Source organism: Sus scrofa, chromosome 12, assembly GCF_054392235.1.
Source record: "Sus scrofa isolate SSC_HxYL_T2T_F1_AM1 chromosome 12, Sscrofa_HxYL_maternal_Yorkshire_Landrace_v2.0, whole genome shotgun sequence".
In the NCBI taxonomy this organism is placed as follows: Eukaryota; Metazoa; Chordata; class Mammalia; order Artiodactyla; family Suidae; genus Sus; species Sus scrofa.
In genome coordinates, this window is record NC_139394.1 from 51,351,078 (window position 1) to 51,365,555 (window position 14,478).

General features: G+C 51.4%; 1 protein-coding gene across 1 annotated transcript in view; it reads left to right on the plus strand.

Moving 5' to 3' along the window:
- NXN (nucleoredoxin) overlaps positions 1 to 14,478 on the plus strand; it is a 167,468-nt gene that overhangs the window by 130,378 nt on the left and 22,612 nt on the right. Inside the window, exon 2 of the mRNA XM_021067528.2 lies at positions 12,309 to 12,426. Within this exon, the coding sequence (XP_020923187.2) occupies positions 12,309 to 12,426 (118 nt within the window). The remainder of the gene's footprint in view (positions 1 to 12,308; positions 12,427 to 14,478) is intronic.

Genomic DNA, 14,478 nt, shown 5'->3' on the forward strand with positions numbered 1-14,478 from the left:
TTTTATTTTATTTTTTATTATAGTGGATTTACAATGCTCTGTCAATTTCTGCTGCCCAGCAAAGCCAGCAGAGTACGTGACAGCACTCTGGAGCGACCAGTTGAAATGGAAGTGGAGCTTCCTGACAGCCAGCAAGGTGCCGGGGTGGGGGCGGGGGGCGCTGGCAGGGACAGACATCTCTTGGATACAGAGATACAGGGAAGAGGGAGCTTCAGCTCCTCCACCTCACACTGGCAGCGAAGTGACTGCTCTTGTGAAAGAATATCTTGCAGAGCAAAGTGAGACTCTTAACTTGGCAAGTCCCCGCAGCAGGAGGAATCTGGGAGAATTTTGCATTTACTCTGTTGAGCTGTCTCCCACCCACCCAATTCCTCTGTCTATGCGTGTCCCCAGTGTTGCAAGTCCTAAGAAGTCATTCCCTCCATCCCCCCTCCTCCACGATGAGAATCCACAGCTGCCATGGGTCCACTTAGAGTCCAGGAGAAATGGCAGCGTCCTCTTTCAGCCTCCTCCTCATTTCTGACATTTGTTGAACCCTTACCCTGTTCATTGTTCTCAGGCAGTGTTCTGAGCCTTCTATGTATATTAACCCATTGCATTCCAACAGCAACAATGTGGAGCAAGTGTTCCTATAATCCTCATTTTACTCATGAGTGGCTCAGAGAGGTAAAGTAACTTGCCCCAGGTCACCCAGCAGGGATGTAGCAGAGTTGGCATTTGAACCCAGGCAGTCCAGTCCCAGAACCATGTTCTTCACCTTTTTACCCACACCATGCTGCCATCTGAGTGACAAAAATGTTGAGTGGAGATTGAGCAGACCCACACAAACCGAACTCAGCCCTGAGCTGCTGGTTCTTGGGGCTGCCCATCTTTGGAATCAAAGTGGTTACATGGAAAATGTTTGCAAAGTAAGAGTGTTTGATTGAACACACAGAGCCATTCCTGGCACATTCACTAAGCGAGGATGGAGCCAGGCTTCCTTCTGGCCCTTTTTGCTCACTTCTCCTTGGCAGTGGCCGCCTGTACAGACGTAGTTGTAGCTCCACTTTTGTGTGTGGGAGTAAAATAGATATAACGTAATACTCAACATTTTTACCATTTTCCACTTCTTTTTTTAGGGCCATACCCACAGCATAGGGAAGTTCCCAGGCTAGGGTTCAAATTGAAGCTGCTGATCCCGGCCTACGCCACAGCCACAGTCATGCCAGATCCTTAACCCATTGAACGAGGCCAGGGATCGAACCCACATCCTCATGGATACTAGTCAGGTTCTTAATCCGCTGAGCCACCATGGGTCGGCCTGCATTTTCCACTTCTAAACTGTAAGGTTCCTGAAGGCAGGCCTGGCATCTCCCTCCACCTTCGCGTCCCCTGCAGCGCTTTGATGGATAGTGAAAGTGCATCCCACCCGAGAAATCTCTGCTGTCTTCTGCAGCCTGGCTCTGTCAGCTGTAAAGCAGCTAGAAATTTTGCTATTCTGAGATTTGGAGAAATGAAGAGTAAACTTCTAATGTCCCTTCTGCTCTGTCTTGTCATTTTCTTTTACTACAATCCTGGAGTAGCAGAGATGGACCCACAAGCTGGGTGCGTGGTGTGTTTCATGCCTGGCGCCTTTTGTCTGCAGAAAGTGTCGGGGACGTGCCATTTTGTTAACCTCCCGCTCTACGCCCCTTAGGGCGCAGGACTGCTTTCTGAACCAGCTGCACTGAAGGGGAGACTGCTAGTTCATCTGGCTTCAGGGCTGTATCCACAGCGAAGGCTTTGATTTCTCCTAAGCTGGCGGAGGTTCCCATCAGCCTGGTCCAGCCCACCCGCACCTCTTCCTGATTTCACTGGTCCTTCTCTGTGTTGCTCCAGGCGGAGGAGAGCCGGGAAGTGGAGGGGATCAGAGGAACTATTAGGCAAAGGGAGAGGAGCTCTAATTTCACTAGGATTTGTTGGGGTTAATTTATTCTGCAGTTTAAAGAGCCTTCTGGGGAGTTCTCTCGTGGCTCAGCGATAACGAACCTGACTCATATCCATGAAGACTTGAGTTCGATCCCCGGCCTCGTTCAGTGGGTTACGGATCCAGCACTGCTATGGCGTAGGCTGGCAGCTGCAGCTCCAGTTAGACACCTAGCCCAGGAACTTCCATAGCTTCAGGTGCAGCCCTAATAAAAAGACAAAAAATAAAAATAAAGAGCCTTTTGTGCCCACCCCCCCCCAAGGATCTCAAGGAAAAAGGAAGACTCTTAGTCCTGGCAAAGCCCTTTAGGAGTTCCCTGGTGGTGTAGCAGGGTAAGGATCCAATGTTGTCACTGCAGTAGCTCAGGTGGCTGCTGTGGCAAGGGTTCGATCCCTGGCCTGGGAACCTCTGCATGCTGTGGGCGTGGCCAAAAACAAAAAAAGGAATCAAGAAGCCTTTCTGTTTGTTTTTTTGGCCATGCCTTCAGTACGCAGAAGTTCCCAGGCCCAGGGATTGAAAACACAACAGCGACACGAACAGCTGCAGTGATAACACCAGATCCTTAACCTGCTTGTCCAAGAGGCCCTTTAAACAAGCTGGACTTGACTGTGGAGCTGGGCCTCCAGTCTGGCCGACCCACTGACCGTGTTTCCTCTTTCTCTTCCTTCTATTCATTCGTTTCTCCATTAGCTCAGCGTCATTTACGGAACACATGCCATGTGCCAAGCACTGTATCTGGCCAACTGCTATGCTAGTCCCAGGCCAAATCACACGCTGGGAATCACGCCTCAGAAGCAAGGTTTGGTCTTAACTCTGGGGGTGTGAGGACAAGTTCCCACTGGAGCCTTTAGCATGGTCCTGGGGTAAGAATAACAGCAACAATGATAATTGATATTCATAATGGCAGCTGACACCTATAATAGACCCTAGTCTGTTTCGGGCCCTATTCCAAGCACTTTATGTAACACATTTAAGCTTCACAACAGCCCAGTGCGATGCAGGTACTGTCATCCCCATTTTGCAAGTGAGAAAACCATGTGTTGGAATTCCCGTTGTGGCTCAGGGGGTTAAGAGCCCAACACAGTGTCCATGAGGACGCAGGTTCGATCCCTGGCTTCGCTCAGTGGGTTAAGGATCCAGTGTTGTGAGCTGTGGTGTAGGTCACAGATGTGGCTCAGATCCCTCATTGCTGTGGCTGTGGCATAGGCTGGCAGGTGCAGCTCCAATTTGACCCCTAGCCTGGGAACTTCCATATGCCACGAGTGCAGCCCTAAAAGGACCAAAAAAGGAACGAAAAGAAAACTTAAGAGCTGGGTAGCTTGCCTGAGGTTGCCAGCTAGCGAGTGGCTGGAGCGGAGTTTGACCTGGGCTCCGGAGCCTGTGCCGAGGAGCCTCTAGTATGTACACTGCCTTGACATTGGACAGTGGGATGGGCGAGTTCCCTGTCAGACCGCATGGATAGTGGGCTCTGGTCACGTTTGGTTAGGAAGGGTGGGGACACTTCCTTTGCCTGCTGCCAACTGTGGTCCGAACTCAGTGGAAGGGCAGGGGTCGAGTTTGCCCACGAAGGCTCCTCCTGCCTTGCCAAGGAGCAGCCCAAAGACTCCTCCATCTGTGTTAGCTTTGGCTTGATCCCACAGGTTTGCAGCAGCTGTTGAGAAATAAAAACTTCAACACCCCCCCCCCGCCCCCGCCCCCGTCAAGTGCAAGACCCAGCCCTGAGAATGAGAAGCGGATCGTGCATCCCCCTCAGGAGCTGGGCCTTCTCAGAAGCGGCCAGGTTGCGTTTCCCTGCGGCACATGTGGGTGCTGACTAATCCCCCAGGGTCTCAGAGCAGCCCGGCTCTCTCGTCTGCACTTTTACAGTTTGCCAGGTCCCAACCCCGGCCCTCGGGCTCTTTGCTTCGTTGGTTGGTGGGTCACTGGAAAAGCGTTTCTGGCCGGCATTCCTAGGATGAGATCTCCAGCCACAGCCTTGGACTCGCTAACCAGACCCAGCCGCCAGGCTGAGGAATGGGGACGGTTCAGTAACCCGATAGCCTGGTTTGTCATCGTCTTTGCTGTTAGCCACGTCGAGCTAATGTGGTCTCTGCTTTCTTTTCATCTTTGCTGCCCTGCTTCTCAATTCTAGGCTTTGGGGGGTTGCTGGGAGCCTTCCTCTCTCGGAGTTGCCTGGCCTTTGGGTAGTTATGAAAGGAGGTTGGATGTGGCATCAAAATGAACTTTAGGGAGTTCCCACTGTGGGGCAGTGGAAGTGAATCCGACTAGTATCCAAGAGGATGTCTGTTCGATCCCTGGCCTTGCTCAGTGGGTTGGGGATCTGGCATTGCCGTGAGCTATGGTATAGGTTGCAGATGAGGCTCAGAACCTGCGTTGCTGTGGCTGTGGCATAGGCTGGCAGCTGCAGCTCCAAGTCGACCCCTAGCCTGGGAACCTCCATGTGCCGTGGATACAACCCTAAAAAGCAAAAAAAAAAAAAAAAAAAAGAAAGCAAGCAAGAAAACAAGACGTGAATTTTGGGTGGATGCTGTGCCAGGACAGTCACTGGAGAGAGGGCAGGCCTCAGATGTACGAGGCCCTGAGTCTCTGTCACCTGCCCCAGTGCCCATCAGCATCACCCTTTGTTCAGGAGCTGTTGGCCTTTTCCGTGCTGGTGCCATGGAAGCAGCTCCTGCTCTCAGTGCATCTCCAGGCACCTTTGGGGCAGATTGTATGGTCCTTCACGCCGCATCTTCCAAGTTGAAAGGTGAGGAATTCCTGCCAGAACCAGACGTGGTGTCAGAGTTCTCTTGAGTAGAAAGAAAAGCAAAATCCACAGATTCAGGTTTAGGAAAAAAAAAAAAAAATCTAGATGGCCCTTTAAAATCTGGAAATCCCAAATGGGAGACGGGAGGGAGAAAGAAAAAGGGGGAGAAAAGGCAAACAGACGGAGTAAAACTGCCCCCCCCCCATACGTTTGGGCTTGGCAGGAGGCGCCTGCTTCAGAAGGAAAAAAAAACCGCTTGCTTCCGAAGGAAATCCCTGTTTTCTGAGGATTTGATTTGCAGCCTATTATACAGTTGATTGATTAACTTTAAAATAAAGTTGACAGGAAAATGTTTTTTGAGAAGGATGCTGACAAGACAAGGGGGAAATCAGCATAAATTTGATTCCGTTCTTAAGAGCATGTCCCGTGCACGTGATGCTGTAGTTTTCAGAGCATCGCTACACGTTACCTCATGGGAGCTCTGTGCTCATCCTGCGATGTGGGCATTACCGTGCTGGGCCAGCAGGTGTGACCGGCCCAAGGTCTGGTCCTGTGTCACCTACTGATATCGATGTCAGGGCCAGGATGGACACCCAGGCCCCCACCGGCCTGATTTCCTCCCAAGAAGCACCCCGAGATAATGACGCACATGTGCCCCAGCTCTTCAAATGCCCTAATATCATCTAAGGAAGACTGGGCACTCGTTTCTTGGACATTCTTAGAAAATAAGTGACACCAGTGCTCTGTCCCCAGTGGTTCTCATCTTCACCCCGAAGGCAAAGGCGTGAATTGGAGACCAACAGTGGTACCCAGCTGAATGAGTGGTACCCAGCAATGAGTGCGTTTGGGAAGAAGGCAGTCGCATATAGTGAGATTTTAACGTCCATCCTTTGCCGTTGCATTGTCTTAGAGTTTAGGCAAATGCTGATGTTTCTTAGAGGAATTTTCACGTCAGGAATAAAAGTGAGGCAATATTGTCGCTCTCCTAGTTGAATCAAGGTCAAGCCGTGAGCTAAAGTGAACGTTTAAAACAAGGGGAGTCTTGGAGTTCCTGCTGTGGTGCCGTGGTTAAGGACCCTTCATTGCCAAAGCTGTGGCCTACGTTGAAGATGTGGCTCGAATTTGATCCCTGGCCAGGGAACTTATATATGCTGTGGGTGCGGCTGAAAGGGGGTGGGGTGGGGAAACAAGGGGTGGGGGGGGTTCCTGCTGTGGCTCAGAGGGTTAAGAACCTGACTAGCATCCATGAGAATGTAGGTTCAATCCCTGGCTTTGCTCAGTGGGTTAAGGATCCAGTGTTGCTGCAAAGTGCAGCATAGGTCACAGATGCAGCTCAGATCCCACGTTGCTATAGCTGTGGCATCGGCCTGCAGCTGCCGCTCCGATTCAACCCTCAGCCTGGGAACTTCCTACCTTTGTGCCTATTCAGGGTCTTTATTTCTACTCTTCTGCTTTTGATCGGTTTTCTTCTTTCTCTTCTGGATTAGTCCCAGTAGCATATAGTAGCTCCCATTTTTAAAATATCCTCCCTCTGACCTCATTATGTGCTTTTTCAGCTACAGTCTCATTCTTTGTTCCCTTTACAGCAAAACTCTTTTCACTTGATCGATCAGCTGTTTGTGTCATTTAAAAAAAATTCTTAGGCGTTCCTGTCGTGGCTCAGTGGTTAACGAACCTAACTAGTAACCATGAGGTTGAGGGTTCTATCTCTGGCCTCACTCAGTGGGTTAAAGATCCGGTGTTGCCGTGAGCTGTGGTGTTGGTCGCAGACGAGGCTCAGATCTGGCGTTGCTGTGGCTCGGGCATAGGCTGGTGGCTACAGCTCCGATTGGACCCCAAGCTTGGGAACCTCCATATGCCACGGGAGTGGCCCTAGAAAAGACCAAAAAAAAAAAATTTTTTTTATTAAAGTATAGTCAGTTTCCAATGTTTTGCCATTTTCTGGTGTACAGCAAAGTGACTCAGTCATACATGTATATACATTCTTTGTTTATATTCTTTTTCATCAGGGTCTGTCCCAGGAGATGGGATCTAGTTCCCTGTGCTGTAGAGTAGACCTTGCTGTTTATCCCTTCTTAAAGTAAGAGTTTACAGCAAAACTTTTTTGGGGGGGAGGGGGTGGCTGCACCTGCAGCATATGAAAGTTCCCAGGCTAGGGGTTAAATGGGAGTTTCAGCTGCCGAGCTATGCCACAGCCACAGCTCACGACAATGCCAGATCCTTAACCCACTGAGTGAGGCCAAGAATTGAAACCAAATTCTTCTTTTTCTTTTTTTTTTTTTGCCTTTTTCTTGAGCCACACCCATGGCATATGGAGGTTCCCAGGCTAGGGGTCCAATCGGAGCTACAGCTGCCGTCCTACACCACAGCCACAGCAACGCAGGATTCGAGCCACATCTGCGGCCTCCACCACAGCTCACAGCAACGCCGGATCCTTAACCCACTGAGCAAGGCCAGGGATTGAACCTGCAACGTCGTGGTTCCTAGTCGGATTCGTTAACCACTGCACCACGATGGGAACTCCATGAACCCGCATTCTCATGCGCTACTAGTCAGGTTCATTACTGCTGAGCCACAACGGAAACTCCTACAGCAGAACGCTTAAAGAGAATTGCCGGTAGGCACTGCCTCAGCCACTTACCTGCCGTTTTCTCCTTTTTGTGCACCCTTTCTCTTTTCTGTTATTTTCCTCGGGATGTTTCACATGTTGGCGAGAGGGCTCGGATTTGGCTGAGGCCCAGGCCCACTAGAGGCGAGTGTGCCGGACAATCCTGCCCATCCGTCCCTCTTCCCAGTGTACCTGTCAGCTTCGCCACCGCACTGACTCCTCCCAACCCCCATCAAGGTCACAGGTGACCTTTGGTGCCACAGCCCCTGGTCCGGTCTCTGTCCTCCTCTTATCCAGCGTCAGCATCATTCGATGCAGTGGCCTGCTCCCTCCTCTCCAGAACGCTTCCCTCACCTGCCTGTTGAGACCCCAGAATTTCCTTATTTTCCAATGTCACTTGTCACTCCTCAGCCCGGTGGGTGGTCCCTGGCTCTCCCTGATGTCTCCTTTCCTCTGTAGCCTCGTCCTCTCCTTGGACGACCGCTGACAGCATCCAGGCACCGAGGATCCCTGATTTCAATCTCACATCCTCCAACCCCCAGTTCAGATTTGTCAACCACGTGTCTGCTTGAAACCTCCACTTGCATGTCTGATGGGCACCTGTCCCCTCTTGATTTTCCCTCTCAGACTTCTTCCTCCTCCTCCTCTGCTCCTCATGGTTCATGGGACCCCTCGACACGCTTGGCTCACTCGTGCAAACCACAGCATGGTGCCTCGTTGATCTTTCTCCTTCTCACACTTTGCCCACGGCCATTGGTCCACCTACCCTGTTGACTGTCTTCCAAATGTGCCACCATGTCCTCACTTTCTCTCCTGCTCCAGCTCACATCCTCTCCACTGCTGCAGCCCGTTCCTTCACAGCAGCCCATGTGCCCTTTAAAAAGGTCGATCAGACTGCCCCGCTCCCTGCTCACCCTCAGCAGCTGCCTGGTATACTTGGCCTTCGGTATCCACTGGGACTGGCTCCAGGCTCCCCACACAAATGAAAATCCACAGATGCTCAAGTCCCTTATAGAAAATAGCACAGTATTGCATGTAACCAACACACATCCTCGCTTATATATTTTTCTTTCTTTCTTTTTTTTTTTTTTTTAAGGGCCGCACTGTGGTTTATGGAGGTTCCCAGGCTAGGGGTCAAATCGGAGATGTAGCTGCCGGCCTACACCAAAGCCACGGCAATGCTGGATCCAAACCGCGTCTGCAACTGACACCACAGCTCACGGCAACACTGGATGCTTAACCAACGGAGCGAGGCCAGGATCGAACCCACAACCTCATGGTTCCTAGTCGGATTCGTTTCCCCTGCGCCATGACAGGAACTCCCCTCCCGCATATCTTAAATCCTCTCTAGATTGTGTAATGCCTAAGACGTTGTACATGTAAGTAGTTGTACATACAGTGTAAACGCCATGCAAATAGTTGCCTGTACTTGGCAAATTCAAGCTTTGCTTTTTGGATCTTTCTGGATTTTCTTCCCCAAATACTTTTGATCTGCGCTTGGTTGAATCCGCAGATTTGGGACTTGTGGATACAGAGGGCCGACTGTATGCTTAGAATAAAATTTCATTATTTTTTACCATTCGACTGGACCTTAAAGATCCGGTCCACGAGTGCCTTTCCCACCTCATCCTGGCCCCCCTCCCTGACCGTCCGGCCGTGTCCCCTCTAACCTTCCCCTTTCAGCCTCCTGGCCTCTCCACAGGTTCCCTGGGCCTCAGGTGGTCTCCCCATGTGCAAGTGACTTGCTTCATGCCAACATTGGGGTCTGTGCTCCAATGCCATTTCTTCAGAGTTGCCTTCCCAGGGCACATGCTAAAACGGGGACCCCTCTCCCCGGCGCGCCTTTGCTCTTACCCTGCTCTGTCTTCCGTTTGTTACTTCTTAGTGCCTGAAATTATTTTTCTCTGTATGTTCCCGCTTACATTGTGTGCCTCTCCTGCTAGAATAGAAGCTCCTCAAAGGCGTGCAACTCCCTCTGCCTGGTTCTTTCTTGTATCCCTTGTGCTTAGACCGGGGCCAGCGCATAATAGGTGCTCAGTTAACGTCTGTTGAATGCCTTCCAGCACTTAGCACTTGTGAAAAGCATTTGGGGAAAAACAGTGTATTTATAACAGGGCGTTATCGGTATGTCTCCTAAACATCAGCAAGTGAAAGAAAGATAAGCAACAGGAGTGAGGTGTCTCTTTTTTCCGATCAAATTGGGAAAACTAACAGTAGTGATAATGCTGGTGAGAACGCGAGGAATGAGTGTGCTCGTTGGCTGCTGTGGAAACAAAATTGTCTGTGCTTTCATAAGTGGTGAGTCATGGGTGATTTTTATCTCAGTGGATTGCTGTATTTCCATTTTTTCCAATAGTTACTCTGCCCCAATAATTACTACTTTTTTCTTTTTTCTTTTTAGGGCCGCACCTGCAGAATATGGAAGTTCCCAGGCTAGGGGTCGAATCAGAGCTGCTACAGCTGCCAACCTACACTACACCCCAGCCACAGCAACGTGGGATCTGAGCCAAGTGTGCAGCCTATGCCAATAGCTCATGGCGACACCAGATCCTTAACCCGCCAAGTGACGCCAGGGATCGAACCCTCATCCTCATGGATACTAGTCAGGTTCGTTTCTGCTGAGCCACAATAGGGATTCCAATAATTACTTTTTAAATTAAAAAAAAAATCCAGGAGTTCCTGTCGTGGCGCAGTGGTTAACGAATCCGACTAGGAACCATGAGGTTGCGGGTTCGGTCCCTGCCCTTGCTCAGTGGGTTAACGATCCGGTGTTGCCGTGAGCTGTGGTGTAGGTTGCAGACGTGGCTCGGATCCTGCGTTGCTGTGGCTCTGGCGTAGGCCAGTGGCTACAGCTCCGATTAGACCCCTAGCCTGGGAACCTCCATATGCCGCGGGAGCGGCCCAAGAAATAGCAACAACAACAACAACAAAAGACAAAAAGACAAAAAATAAAAAAATAAATAAAAAATAAAAAAAAAATCCAGGAGTTCCCGTTGTGGCACATCAGAAATGAATCTGACCAGGAACCATGAGGTTGGGGGTTTGATCCCTGGCCTCACTCAGTGGGTTAAGGATCTAGCATTGCCGTGAGCTGTGGTGCAGGTCGCAGACGCAGCTTGGATCAGGCGTTGCTGTGGCTCTAGCGGAGGCCAGCAGCTACAGCTTCGATTCCACCCCTAGCCTGGGAACCTCCATATGCCGAGGGTGCAGCCCTAAAAAAAGGATGAAAAGGGAAAAAAAAATCCAATATTCTTAATCCCCTCACACTCTTTTTTTTTCTTTCTTTCTTTTTTTTTAAATTAACCTGGCTGGATCCTGGCACCAGCAAACGTGTAAAACTAATCCCAGCGGCAGGATAGACTTGTTGTATTGGTGAACCTCTTAAGAATGTTTAATCTGAATCCTGTCTCGAGTTTCTCTCGAATGATGCAGAATCGGTCACTGCAAGCTGTATGTGCAAAGTCACTCTTGATCTGAGGGCCTGGGCTGGTTTGGGGAGCCCATTGGAGCAGTGGAGCTGGGAGCAACATGCGGTGTTAGGAGGGGCCCATCCGGTTGGTGGGCGGCGGGGTGGGGGGCCGCGGGGCTGACCTCACAACCCTTCCTGCCAGGACCCAGGTCTCCATAGTTCAGGGGAAGCCCCACATTTCTTGGCGGATACGCTGCCTGACTCCCTGGCTGCCGGGGACCGAATTAAAACAATAGTCACAGCCATACACGCCTTTCCCTCCACTGTTCGCCGTCAGACTCCTGTTGCCTGTTTCCTTCCACACCTCCGTTCCCTATTCTGCCAGCACCCTTGGCCATGGCCAACCCTTCTGTCTGGGCCCCAGGCCCGCTGGAAGGCAGGCTCGCAGCTGAATAACCGGGGGGCCATCCTGCGGTTCCTGCCCCTTGTTTCTTTCTTTGCCGGGTTTCGCTGCCGGTAGTTCAGGATTGCATTGCATTATGTCACTTTCTGGGCTTGGCAGTTAAGTTCTGGAGCAGCCGGTGGTCCATCTGAGCAGTGTCCGTCACCCAGACGGCCATGAGCTGATAAAGGAGCCGGCACACACTCGGCTCCTCGACCTGGGCTTAGCAGTCACACTTTCTCAGGCTCGGCCCTCTTAGACCTTGGCTCTTTGACAGATGGCACAGCTAACCGCAGGAACCTGCCAAGGACGGGATTGTTCTGAGCGACCCAGGGAGCTGAAGGTGGGGATGGCTGATGATGGCGCTGCCCTAGTGTTTGCAGCCTGAGTGGCACATGCTTCCAGGGACCACCGACATTCCCAGTGCAGGGACCTGGTGAAGTTGGGGGAGGGACAGATTTTTTTTTTTTTTTTTTTTTCTCTTTTGGCCACTGCGCAGCATATGGAGTTCCCAGCCAGGGATCAGATCCGAGCTGCAGCTGCAAACTACCCAACAGCTGTGGCAACGCCAGATCCTTCAACCCCCTGTGCCGGGCCAGGGATCCTGGTGCTGCAAAGATACCGCCGATCCCAGTGCCGTTGCGCCACAGTAGGAGCTCCATGATGTTTAACTCTGGGTCTTCTGTTGGATACTCGTGTCCCTTCTCTCTTGGGGCCAAGGGGACATGGCAGAGCACCAGCCTGCTGTTAGGGTGGAGAGGCACCAAGACAAAGCCTCCCTTCCTGCCTTAACCACCCGGTGGAGGTCCGATTGTGTTTGACAGATGCCTGATCCATCTTCATCTTCATGCTTCTTAGAGACCCTGCCAGTGGGGGAGGTAGGAAAGAAAACTCACTTAGGACTAGCGTGGTCCTGTGTCGGCCACTGCCCCGGCCTGAGCCTGGGATGACACAGACTCGGGGTCCCCTCGACTCTCTCAGCCCGCAGGGACAAGGGGACGCTACAAGCCCAAGCAGCCCTGATTTCCATCAGTCATTCATTTATCTGTACTTTAGTGTTTTCCAGCCCGTCTGCCCCTCAGGCCCAGGGGACTCAAAAGAACGCTGCGATTAATCCGGTTTGGACTTAATCACCTTCTCGTACTTTTCTTCTTGTAGCTCAAACTTTGGAACAAATACCGCATTTCCAACATTCCATCACTCATATTCTTAGACGCCACCACTGGCAAGGTCGTGTGCAGGAACGGGCTGCTGGTGATCCGCGATGACCCGGAAGGTAAGACCTGGGGCGGGGTGGGGGGGGCGGGCAGGGGGGGTCCGCCCGCGCTCCCAGCCCTGTCCCCTGCCCTCCTCCCTGTTGGTCAGGAGCGTATAAAGGAAGTACAGGAGTGTGGGTTTATTTGGCGAGAGAATATTGTCTTGATGAAATGATGGTATTCTCTAGGTCACGGTTAAGATTTTTACAGAGATCAGAATGTCCCTCTTGGGGGCTTTAATTCATGGGCCAAAGGAGATGGAATCTGAAAAAGGAAGTTCAGCTCTGAGAGCTGAGGAGGCCCTTGAGAAGAAGCTTGAGCCCAGACGCAGACTCTTAGAGCTGTTTTGGAGGCAGCTGTCACCCCCACAATCAGAGTCAGGCTCAGTGGTTTGGGTTTTTTTTCTCGTTAGGATATCACTATATGAGAGTTCCCATTGTGCGGAGTTCCCGTCGTGGTTCAGTTGTTAGCGCATCCGACTAGGAACCATGAGGTTGAGGGTTCGATCCCTGGCCTCGCTCAGTGGGTTAAGGGTCTGGCATTGCCGTGAGCTGTGGTGTAGGTTGCAGACACGGCTTGGATCCCAAGTTGCTGTGACTCTGGCGTAGGCCAGTGGCTACAACTCCGATTAGACCCCTAGCCTGGGAATCTCCATATGCCGCAGGAGAGGCCTTAGAAAAACCAAAAAAAAAAAAAAAAGAGTTCCCACTGTGGCTCAGCAGGTTAAGAACCTGACTAGTATCCATTAGGACACCGGTTCCATTCTTGGCCTCACTCAGTGGGTTCAGGATCCGGTGTTGCCGCAAGTTGCAGTATAGTCACAAATGCTGCTTGGATCCTGTGTTGCTGTGGCTGTGGTGTAGGCCAGCAGCTGCAGCTCCAATTTGACCCCGAGCCTGGGACCCTCCATATTCTGCAGGTGTCACCCTAAAAAGACAAAAAAAAAAAAAAAAAAAAAAAAAGATGTCACTGTAGCAAAGTCTCGGGCTCTGTGTTGCTCTCCTGGCCCAGCAGCACAGGCCCCTGGTTGCTTGGTGCTGCCCGGGCTCTACAGCCTTTGTGTCGCTGACCAGCGGCTGGATGGTTGTGCCCGAGCAGCTCTCATCACCCTGCTCGGGAGGCTGTCCAGGGCCTGTTCCTCTCCCCCTGTGCACTGGAGTTATGAAGGGTTTTAAGATCCTCCGTCCCTTGGAGTTCCCATTGTGGCGCAGTGGAAACGAATCTGATTAGGAACCATGAGGTTGCAAGTTTAATCCCCAGCCTCGCTTTGTGGGTTAAGTATCCGGCATTGCCGTGAGCTGTGGTGTAGGTCGCAGACGCCACTCGGATCCTGCATTCCTGTGGCTGTGGTGTAGGCCAGCAGCTATAGCTCCGATTAGACCCCTAGCCTGGGAACCTCCATATGCCGTAGGTGTGACCCTTTAAAAAAACAAACAGGAGTTCCCATCATGGGGCAGCGGTTAACGAATCCAACTAGGAACCATGAGGTTGCGAGTTCGATCCCTGCCCTCGCTCAGTGGGTTAAGGATCTGGCGTTGCCGTGAGCTGTGGTGCAGGTCGCAGACGCAGCTCGGATCCCAAGTTGCTGTGGCTCTGGCGTAGGCCGGCGGCTACAGCTCCGATTAGACCCCTAGCCTGGGAACCTCCATATGCTGCAGGAGTGGCCCTAGAAAAGGCAAAAAGACCAAAACAAAACAAAACAAAACAAACAAATGATCCTCCATCCCTCACTTTATTGTTCCAGTTAGAAGATTCGACTCTGGTCACAAATTTTCCCAGGAAAAATTTCACCTGCTTCAAAGAAGTGCTCTCATTAGAAATCAGGGCAGGTAGAACCAAGTGATTTTTTATTCATTCATTCATTCATTCATTCGTTATTGCCACACCCATGGCGTTTGGAAGTTCCCCAGGCAGGGATTGAATCCAATCCTCAGCTGCGACCTACACCAGATCCTTGAACCCAATGCACCGGTTCAGGGACTGAACGCACCTCTTCAGCAACCCGAGATGCTGCAGTTGGCCTTTTAACCCACTGAGCCACAGCGGGACCTCCCCAAGTCTTTACCTTCTGA